The sequence below is a fragment of the Schistocerca cancellata genome, chromosome 2 (genome assembly GCF_023864275.1).
Source record: "Schistocerca cancellata isolate TAMUIC-IGC-003103 chromosome 2, iqSchCanc2.1, whole genome shotgun sequence".
Lineage (NCBI taxonomy): Eukaryota > Metazoa > Arthropoda > Insecta > Orthoptera > Acrididae > Schistocerca > Schistocerca cancellata.
In genome coordinates, this window is record NC_064627.1 from 463,900,212 (window position 1) to 463,912,212 (window position 12,001).

General features: G+C 38.9%; 1 protein-coding gene across 1 annotated transcript in view; it reads left to right on the forward strand.

Annotated features, from left to right (window-relative positions):
• The window catches only part of LOC126161972 (cytoplasmic dynein 2 heavy chain 1), a 778,966-nt gene that overhangs the window by 313,395 nt on the left and 453,570 nt on the right, over positions 1-12,001 (forward strand). Inside the window, 1 exon segment of the mRNA XM_049918163.1 lies at positions 11,364-11,587. Coding sequence (XP_049774120.1) covers positions 11,364-11,587 — 224 coding nt within the window.

Below are 12,001 nucleotides of genomic sequence, written 5' to 3' on the forward strand. Positions count from 1 at the left end.
GTTAGCTTTTGAGCTATTGCTCTTTCTCTAGTAAAAGTACACACATTCATACACACAACTGCATAGACTCCAAAAAGCACGAGTAGCTTTATTTAACTTCAATAATTTAAGTGATATGAATTGTGTCACTGCTATTCTCTGTCTTTTTATTTATTTATTTACACAGGACCAAATTGAGGAGTGAATCTCCAAGGTCATGGAATGTGTCAGCACATGAAATTAGAACATAAAAGTAATATCAGATAAAATGAATTGTTTATGAACCCAAAAAAGTCATGCCATAGGTTTAAGTAAACACAACAACAATGTAACATAAGAATCAGCTTAATTTTTCAAGGAACTCCCCAACAGAATGGAAGGAGTGACCCACGAGGAAACTCTTCAGTTTCAATTTGAAAGTGCATGGATTACTGCTAAGATTTTTGAATTCTTGTGGTAGCTTATTGAAAATGGATACAGTAGTATACTGCACACCTTTCTGCACGAGTTAAGCAAGTGTACTCTGAATGCAGATTGTATTTCTGCCAAGTATTAACTGAATGAAAGCTGCTAATTCTTGGGAAAAAACTGATATAGTTAACAAGAAACAGAAGTAAAGAATATATATATTGAGAAGGCAATGTCAAAAAACCCAGACTAGTGAATAGGGGCCGATAAGAGGTTCATGAATGTACACCACTTATTGCCTGAACAGCCCATTTCTGAGCCAAAAATATCCATTTAGAACGGGAAGAGTTACCCCAAAATATAATATCATATGGTATAAGTGAGTGAAAATAAGCAAAGTAGACTAATTTTTGTGTCGCTTACTTCAGATACCGTTCGAATAGTAAAAATGCCAGCATTAAAACTTTGAACAAGATCCTGAAAGTGCACTTTCCATGACAGTTTACTATGTATTTCAACACCTAGAAATTTGAACTGTTCAGTTTCACTAATCATATGCCCATGCTGTGCAATTAAATTGTCGGGTTTTGTTGAATTGTATGTTAGAAACTGTAAAACTAAGTTTACTGTGATTTAGCATTAGTTTATTTTCTACAAGCCATGTACTTATGTCATGAACTGCACTGTTTGAAACAGAGCCAATGTCGCCCACAACATCCTTTCCTAACAAGCTAGTGTCATCAGGAAACAGAAATATTTCAGAATTACCCATAATACTATAGGACATATCATTTATATAAATAAGGAACAGGAGTGGCCTCAAAAGTTGATCCCTGAGGCAAACCCCCCCCCCCCCCCCCTTCCCCTTTTGACCATATCCCAGTCAGACCCCACATCACAGCCATTCTCAACACAGTGAATAATGACCTTTTCCTGTCTGTTGTTAAAGTAAGAGGTGAACGAGTTGTGAGGTACTCCCCGTATTCCGTAATGGTCCAACTTCTGGAGCAATATTTTGTGATCAACACAATCAAACGCTGCCTTAGTTAAATCAAAAAATATGCCTAGCATTTGAAACCTTTTGTTTAATCCGTCCAGTACCTCACAGAGAGAAGAGAATATAGCATTTTCAGTTGTTAAATGACTTCGAAAGCTGAAATGTACATTTGATAGCAAATTATCTAATATATAATGATCAATTATCCTTACTTAACATAGCCTTTTCAATAACTTTAGCAAACACTGTCTAACGTTTTTTGATGACAAGAATGTGTGAAGTTGGATTTCAACCTTGCCACTTCTCTTATATGAGTTGACTTACTTGGTGTATACAGCCGATCTTCCTCTCTGGATAGCTGGCTTCTGGAATCTCCATAAACTTTTTCTCTGTAGAATGTTGCTAGTTACAGTAACCTTAAAGACTCTCTCGCCACTCACGAAATAATTTGGTACTCAAAGAATACTTTTCAATAACTATTGGTATATTTGAGCTTCATAAGAACAAAATTCACACTTCGCACGTAATCATTTAACTTCTCATAAGTAACTCATATCGTCTCACATTTGAAACCGATTTAAGTCCATTTAGAAAAGAGTTGGCTTAACAACCGTGTCTCTACTACAAACATATCATCAAATATGTCTTGCCTCCAGCTAGTCCAAGATAAGAGTTTATTCACAATTCAGAATCTCGATTGTTCTTTTGTCAATAACAATAGTCACAATTCAGACAACACAGACTAACACAGAAGTTCCTTGGTTCTTCCGTGTGCTTTCACTACGGCTTCCATGAATCACCTGAGAAGTACTTTTTGGTGCTGTTCAGCCACCGCGTCAACCTTTTGCTCATGACTCATTTCACACCTGCACACACAGACAGGTGATGCACAGTAGATAGGGTTCCTTTCTCCCAGTCACATCTAAAATATCATGTGTTTGAGACTGTGGAAGGCCGAGTGGTTCTAGACTTTACACAGAAATTCTCAAAACACTACAACTGATGGCATAGAAATATGTCTAAAATTGTCTACATTATCCCTTTCTCCCATTTTATAAAGCAGCTTCTGAGTACTTTAATCATTCGTAAAGGAAAAATTACAAATATGGCTAAATACAGGGCTAACATGTGCATTTACTTTAATATTCTGCTAAGCACTCCATCATATCCATGAGAGTCCTTAGTCTTCAGTGATTTGGTTATTGACTCAATCTCCCCCTTGTCAGTATCACAGAGGAGTATCTCAGACATCAGTCTAGGAAAGGCATGTTTCAAGAGAGTTATATGATTCCCTGTAGAAACTAACTCTGACATGTCTCTGCCCCTTCTCCTCTTCACATTCTATTCTGCTCCTTTCTCTCCACACCATTCCCACATGGTCTCTTACTTTTGTTTATTCCACCATAGCACCCCTTTACCTTGCTTTTGTTATGTCTTTCTCTTATTTTAGAGTACCCACCTTCTTCCTGGTACTGTCCATTCTGTGTTTCTCCTAGTGGTCCACTACCCTGCCCTGGCTTCCCTGCATGGTTTCCAGCCATCATTCATGCATGTACATCTACATACATACTCTACAAGCCACCATATAGTGCATGGTCGATGATACCTTGTGCAACTGCTAGTCATTTCCTTTCCTGTTCCATTCACAAATAGAGTGAGGGAAAAGCAGCTGCCTACATAGAAACTCTGCAAGCCACCATAAGGTGCATGGCGGATGGTACTTTGTGCCATTACTACCGTATTTACTCGAGTCTAAGCCGCACTTTTTTTCCGGTTTTTGTAATCCAAAAAACCACCTGCGGCTTAGAATCGAGTGCAAAGCAAGCGGAAGTTCTTTAAAATGTCGGTGAGTGCCACCACAACTTAGTTCTGCCGCCGAATATATGTAGCGCTACACAGGCATGCTTTGTAGGCACAAAGATAAATACTGGCGCCAAAACCTCTGCGTCAGTAAATACATTTTTTTAAAAAAAGGTGGAAGACAAGCTTTTTTTCTCCGCGCCGAGTTTCGACCACTCCATTTTCATACATTATCCAACGAAGTAAATACAAATTCCATATTGTTCATCTTCGAATGTAGCAGCATTTCAATGTACTACGAAAACCCGACTTGCAAGAATGTTTAGGATGTTTGTCAATATGGCCAACTCTATGTTCTGAATTTTTTCCTATCTGTGAGAAGAGATGGTTGCTAATAGGAACTTTTATAAATTGTGAATCACATGCAGTATTCTCGTCACCATAAGAATAATACGAACATAAACATTTTGCCATGTACTGTTTCGTGTTTGCTGCTATCTCATTTAAATCCTGTCTGCGTAATAAACCACAAAACTAGAGTGAGACAACAGCAAACGCGGAAGAATATACATATCATGTCATGTTTATATTTGTATTATTCTTATGCTAGACAGTGATACAGTCAGAAATGAAGCGAGGCAATTGACTAGATTTTTAAATCTAAGATGACTCTAATTTCTGTGCAGAATGTAATGTACTAAAGAGGCGCCTGCAAAGATTTTCAAACGGAGAAAATTTTTCGCTAAACTCTCGTTCAGAACATCTTCCATCATACGCAGACTATTATTTGGTTCTTGTTGATCATTATCAAAGAAAGCAGCAGTGTAAGTAACAACAAGTAGCAGTCTCTTGCCATTGATTCGCTAATGAGACGATTCCTCTCTTTTTTCTTTTCTATCTTTTTTTTTTTTTTTTTTTTTTTTTTTTTTTTTTTTTTTTTTTTTTTTTTTTTTTTTTTTTTTTAATTGTAAGCGGCGGTAGGGCGCACAAAAGCAAGCCATGCCGCGATCGGCGACAGGCCGTAAACACGCAGTATCAGAGTACGACAAACAAAGCATGACACAGTACAGTAATGCATATTCAGCGTAGAGTGACGTAAACACCTATAACAAAGAAAACTGCGCTTATCAGATCAAAGAAAAATAAGCAATCAATTCAAAACAAAGCACGTGAAAAAGGAAGGGTACCCGTATAAATACGGACGGAGCACCTGACGCATAGCAATGGCTACCTGGTAAAGCTTAACTGCTAAGCTTACGACTCGAACCAAACTACTGTAGCTGTATCGTCATTCATTCGACCTAAATTGTCTCATATTACAGTGGATCAACTTTGTTTCGATTTGGAGATGCGGCCTAAAACTTTTCTCTCCCCTTGAATTTCGAGTCTCAAATTTCAGGTGCGGCTTAGATTCGGGAAATTTATTTTCCCTTGATTTCGAGTCTCATTTTTCAGGTGCGGCTTAGATTCGAGTGTGGCTTAGACTCGAGTAAATACGGTAGTCATTTCCTTTCCTGTTCCATTCACATATAGAGCGAGGGAACAACGGCTGCCTATATTCCTCTGTATGAGATCGAATTTTTTGTATCTTATCTTCATGATCCGTTCGCAAAACATGTCAGTAGATTCATTCTGCAGTCAGCTTCAAATGCTGGTTCTCTAAATTTTCTCAATAGTTTTCCTCAAAAAGAGCATCATGATCTCCATAATACACGTCATTGATCAAATTTGCTGGTGACAAATCTAGCAGCACACCTCTAAATTGCTTCCATGTCTTTCTTTATTCCAATCTGGTGGGGATCCCAAACAGTTGAGCATTTATCAAGAACAAGGTTGTGCTAGTGTTGTCTATGTAGTCTTCATTACAGGTGAACCCCTCGTTTATAAAATTCTCCCAATACACTAAAGTTGAACATTCTCCTTCCCTCCTACCATCCTTACATGCTGATTTCATTTCATATTTATTTGCAATGTTATGCCTAATATTTAATAAATGTGACTGTATCAAACAGCACACAACTAATGCTGTATTCAAACATTATGGATTGTTTTCTTTCTCAGATTTTTATATGTTTTGAGCAAGCTACCATTCATCAGACCAACTAGGAACTTCGTCAAAGTTATCTTTTGTCCTCCCACTGTCACTCAGTGGTGAGACCTCCCAAAACACCACAGCATTGTCTGTAAACAGCTGCAGAGTGCTGCTCCTCCTGTCCATCAGATCATTTATATATGTAGAGTAGTGTTACTCAAACATTTTTACTCATGAGCTAATACTGACATTGTGGGCCAGCACCTTGAGCCACATTTATACTGATATTATTATTAATTGGTAACCTACATAAATTAGTATACTATGGCCCCCCAGTAAACTAGCTACATTAACGGTGTGAGAAGTTGGCTTCTAGAAACCAAGGACTGATCGTTAAAAGTTGGCACCTTTCGGAGCACTTCATGTCAACTGTTATCTGTTTCATATTGCTGCTGCCCACAGCAACCCCAAAATTGTGACTCCGTAATTGTCTGACAATGTGTTGTGGTGTTGACTGTGTGAGTGGATACTTAACTGATTAATAACAGTAATTCTACTTATATTTAAATTCATTGTGCATCATGAGGCATGATGCGTGATGCCAGTTGAAGAACTAGCTGAATGAGTAGTTATGGCTCCATAGTCTGGAAAGCCTGCAAAATGACTGGGAAAACAATGTGCTGACCACATACTCCTCCATGCCATATTCACATGATGCTACAAGGCAGAGGATGACTCAGTGGCTGGTAGATATCCTTTGGGTCTTGACGCCTGATAAGAAGCTCATTAGTTGTTAGATGCATCTTCATTATATATATAAATTGACGTATCTTGCTCACTTTCATCTCTGTGTTCAGGCTAATCTCAGGAACTACTGTAGGATTTTGATCCGATTTTGACAAATAGAGATTGTGTGTATAATTTTATAGAAACCTTCTATAAATGTGCTGAACTATGATCAATTAAAAGTCCATTACTGCTGTGAAGATGATGGCATTGCCATATAGTGCTGCCCTGCTGCCACAACTTTAGACAACAACAAAGCTTGAGCAGAACCCGAGTTGGGTCTGTGGTCACCTGTTACAGTGCATGCCTGAAAACCCAGTTGGACTATGGATTTGTTACTGCCTTTAAACCTAGCATCCACCTTTCAGTGATTTGGATATTCGCCAGAAGCAGAATGTTTTCCTGGTTCTACGTTAAACTTTAGAGTAAAATTGAAGTCAGGCTCAGCTGTCTGGTGGTAAAGTACAAGCACAACTTGCATACACATCTGCAGTCTCAGAGACTGCAGACATGTGTGCAAGTTGCACTTGTGTGAGAGTGTGTGTATGTGTGTCTACTGCTGACAAAGGCCTTAATGGCCAAAAGCTATGATTGTGTGAATCTTTTTATTGTGTCTATCGCAAATCAGCATCTCTGCCATATTGTTACATTCCAACCTGGATTTTCCATTGTTTGTTTTTTGCCTGACGGCTTTTCTTCGATCCTAACCCTGTGCTGTTTTCCTTTGTAACTACTTTCTTTTGCATCGCTATAGTCAATGTCCATCCTTCTTTCCTTTCTTTTCTGTGTTTCTCTTGTTGCCTTACGAACCGCACTGCAAGCTCTACTTATGAGCCACACTTTATCAACGGACTCAGCCACACGCAACACGTGACCTCAAGACTATTCTGACAGTTGGTGCAGCATCTTATGTCCCACATTACTCCCGCCGATATAATTAAGCCTATACCATCATACTGATCACGTTACCTGTGTCACTTCCCGTATTTTTGCGTGTCATCTCCCGTACTTTTCCGGTGCCACATGAACTTACATCTCTAACTACAAACCCCTCCCCACTCCCCAAACTCCTCCTTCTCTATGCTTAACTGCCCTCAAACCTGCTACCCACAGTATATATTTATTAATAATTAGTTATTCTCTACTTTGACCTTTGTGACTTCTCACCAATTTTAGTCAGCTTTCACCTTCCACTATCGTTGTCTTCCTCAGATTTCATCTCTTTTTTTCCTCTGTGCATGTATTTCGTACTTTTAACACATATTTGGGTGTATTTTTGCGTAATTTTTCAGACGTAATTCTACTTTCTTACGTATTTGTTTGCATTTTTGCACCACCATGGATCCTTGCTCCTTCCATCTGCATCAATACAGAAAAGTTTCCTTATCCCTACCCAGATCCCAGTCCCACATATTGTTCCGCGTTGTTGCTTGGCTCATGAAATCCCCCCTAATGGCCTTACCATCAAATTACCCATTTCTGGTTGCCACCCCTCCTTCCACAATGACCTCCACCTATTCAGATTCCACCAATCCTTAGCCCTCACCAACATAGTCCTGCAAAACCATATCAACCAAGCCCAATCCTCCTTGCAGTACCTTCTCTCCATCCGCAAAATTCTCCTGCTATGTAATCCCAAATTCCTGAGTGTAGTTTCAGCTCTCTGAGACTGCAGTCGTGTGTGGAAGTTGCACTTGTGTGAGTGTGTGTGTGCGTGTGTGTATGTGTATCTACTGCTGACAAAGGCCTTAATGGCCAAAAGCTATGATTGTGTGAATCTTTTTATTGTGCCTATCGCGACTCAGCATCTCCGCTCTATGGTGAGTAGCAACTTTCCTTCTCTCCTATTGATACATTCCATCCTGGATTTTCTATGGTCTAAATCACTTAATTTATATGAAAGTGATGATATTCAGTTACCTATCATTGTTCTCTGATTTTTAGTCATAACACTACACAGTGACTCTTAAACAAAATTACTGCTGCACCAGAAATGTCATCTGATCATAGATGCTTAGTGCTATCCATGTGAAGCTGGGGAGATTTGTTATGAGAACCTCAGCCCACACGAATACGTGTTTCCGGCTGCATAAGAGCCATACTATCACAATTCCCTGGGTCTCTCCCAATGATACCCATGAGTCTGATGAACACTCACCGTCAGAGACAGCGCACTGGGTTCTGTTACTTAAGAAGTATTCAAGCTGCACACATCTGGAAATATAATCCATATGATCAGATCTTCATTAACAACCTGCACTGGGGCACAGTGTCGAACACTTTCCACAAATCTAAGGATATGGAATCTGCCTCTTGTCCTCCATCCATGATTCACAGCATATCTTATGAAAAAAAGGGTAATAAGAGTTTTACACAACTGATGCTTTCTAAATCCACACTAATTTGTGGACAAGAATTTTTCTATATTGAGGAAATTTATTATATTCAAACTCAGAGTATGTTCAAGATTTCTGTAGCAAACCAATGTTAAGGATATTGGTCCGAAATATTGTGGGTCCATTCATTTAATCTTCATATATACAGAAACTGTGCACTTTTTTCCAGTCACGTCGAACTCTGTGCTGAGAGAGAGATTCACGATAAATTCTAGATGAGCTAGGGGCCAGTGCCATAGAGTATTCTCTGTATAACTGAATTGGGATTCCATTTGAACCTGATGACTTATTTGTTTTGAACTCTTTCAGTTGCTTCTCTATACCGGGGATGCTATTGCTATGTCCTCCGTATGGGAGTCTGTGCAAGAGTCAGCAATGATATGTTTGTCAGTCCTCATACATGAATGATTTCTTAGATGCATAATTTAAAACTTCAGCTTCTATTGCCATACCAGATTGATGAATGAATTGCTGAACAGAAGTCTTCAGCTTTCATAGCAGTTTTATGCCAGGCGAGAATTTTCTTGATTTCTCAGCAAGATTTTTTTTTGCAAAGGTATGATGGTGAAAATTGTTGTATGCTTCACATATCAGTCTTTCTATAGATCCATGAATGTCTACATCTACATCCATACTCCGCTAGCCACCTGACAGTGTGTGGTGGAGGATACTTTGAGTACCTTTGAACTGTAACCTGTTTACAGTTGTGCATTCTTTTTTGAACCAAGAGCACAACAGTCTCTGCTTCCAGCATTTTTCAGTTTTTTTTTTAAATTAAACCATGGTGAGTCTTTTCTTCCTTAATCCATTTATTAGGCACATACTTCTCCATATTGTGATTAACAATCAGTTTAAATTTTGCCCATAATTTCTGTGCATCCATCATATTGGAACAAAATCATGTCTGTTTATTGTCTAAGTAGGATACTAACAACAACTTATCTGCTCTTTCTAGCAAAAATACTCTCTTAGTCTTCTTCATGGTTTTGTTAGCTGCAGTAACTATTGTTCTCTATGATGACATGATCACTAATCCCATCTCTGTACTGGCACTGTCTAAAATATTTCGTTGCGTTTGGTCTGTCAAACTAGCTGCTTAAGACAGTTTTCAGAAAATATGTTTGAAATTACTTTGCAAGACTAGCTGTTTACCATCTGCAATGAATCCACAGACGTCCAAATCTATACTCGATAGATTATAATTACCTCCAATCGTTGTACCATGATCCAGGTATTTCCATGCTACTGAATGTAGTCTTTGATTGAGTAATCCTAAAACTGCCACAGCAGAATCAAGCAGCTGGTAAAAATATCCAAGAATTAATGTGAGTTCACGTAGGCCTGTTACTCGCATCTACATACCATCACTGTCAGACACATTTTCAACCTTGATAGACACAAAATTTTTGTCAACTGTAATGAACACTCCCCCTTCTATGCTGTCTAATCTGTCATTTTGATATATGTTTCTTGCCTTGCTAATATTTTGAAGTTTTCTACTTCAGGTTTCAGCCAAGCTCTCGGGTCCAAGAATAATTAGAGCATAAGAACTTTCCTGGAGGTGATTCAGGAACTTTTTTATGAATATTTTGGCAATTTACTGTTAAAATTTTGACTGTCATAATGTCTTTATAGATTGTCTAATTTTGCCCTTTGTGTATAAAGTGGTGAGCATTTTACTATCGTGAGGAGTTCTACAATTCTCCACCCCATAATGCAGATCGAGAAATTTGCAGCCAATACTGTATCAGAGTTGACAGAGCCTTTGTTTCAGCCCCACCACTTGGCTTCAAAACAAAGGACCCTGATAAACTCTGGAGACAATGTTGCATCCTGTGAATGAGGCCAAGCAGTCTTCACCACTTCTGCCAGCTGCCTGTATGAACTAAGAGTGGCCTCAGAACCCAAGTGACATGTGTGATTCATGCCAACATGAGCTACAATTTGCAGATGTTTGCATCTGGCACTCTTATCAGCTGCAGGCAAGACCTCCTCTACATCACAAATGAGGCCTCCCATCGGACATACCAAGCACACATTGGACTTCTTTCCAGTCCTGTACATTATTTTCTGAATGTGCCCCATAATATGCCTAACATTTGCGCTCCTAATAAGTAACAAACCCCTGTCACTATGTGCCTGCTCAAATCCTGCTGAGGGAGTGGCCAATTGCCCAGTCACAGGTTGAATGGGTGAGGCCAGATAATCAGCCTCCACATTGACTCTTAGCCTTGAACAGTGTGAATGCATTACAACCAACCACTCTGTGATGATGACAGATCCCCACACTGTGTACACTGCAAAGTGCATCAGCAGCAGAGCTCTTGGGTGAAACGAGGAAAGCCTGAGGTTAGCATAGCCACGCACTATATTCTCTGCTGCTGCTACAACCCAAGACAAGAGCATGCAATAGGAAGAACACATCTAAAGAATCTTCAGCTGTTTGCAAATTGCAGCCAGCTTCTCCTGCATCTGCACACGGCATGCGCACACCCTATCCACCCTAGTAGTACTAACTTAAGAATTAGAAAACTTGAATATGTAACTTGCTACTCTCCTGGTGTCTCACAACTGAAGACAGCAGACCTGCACACTTACAGTTACTAAAACTTCAGGCAATATCTTTTAAATACAAGAACACACAAGGAATTTAAGAATGAGTCTAAGAGAGCTCACAGAAAAGTCTACATATATAACTTGTTACTCTCCTTGTGTGTTACCAGTGGAGACTGGAGCCTTACTGATCTGAACCAGTGATTTGTCTGAACTGAGTTTGTTTGAAAGCTTAGCTGATTATTGCCCTATGTAGGTGCTTGTCTGGTGTTCAGTATCTCTTCAGTTTGGTGAGTAGCTATCTATTCACATATACAGATATGTCTGTATACGTACTCTTAATCTGGATTTTTCGGTGAATCTATGTAACTTCTATTAGTTATTATGTAACGGGTAGCATGTTCCATTTCAGGTGACCCTTAATCCACACTGTGGGATTTTTGTCACACTCAATCCTGCAGGCAAAGGTTATGGTGGTAGACAGCATTTGCCTGATAATCTGAAGCAGCTGTTCCGGCCTGTGGTTATGTCACGTCCCGACAATGAACTAATAGCAGAAGTATTTCTTCAGTGTGAAGGTTTTCAATATTCCAGGACTCTTGGACACAAACTTGTTGAAGTTTTCAATCTTACAAGGTAAGGAAAGTGGAAATAATTATCTTTCTTTAGCCAGTATATTAACATCTTATAAACAACTGATAGTGAAAATTATGATATGATAAAAAATTTAAATTTTTTTTTTGTATCCTATTTGTCAAACTAGGCATTTGTTAAAGGATTGATGGTGTGTTTTAAACTAGCAGTATAAAGTACCTAATACAGGGTGATGCAGAAGTATTTTTATTTTATTTTATATAAAGCAATCACTGAAAATACATTGTTCATAAATTACGTGATTGTCCTCACACCATACTCTGCATAACTTTGTTAAAAACACTATTCCTGGAAGGGGAGATAGTGCTTAATAATTTAATAGCTCTATAGTACACCATTAGCAATACGATTCCAAATGATAGGCTCTTCAGGAACCAGGATCGGTGAACACGTCTT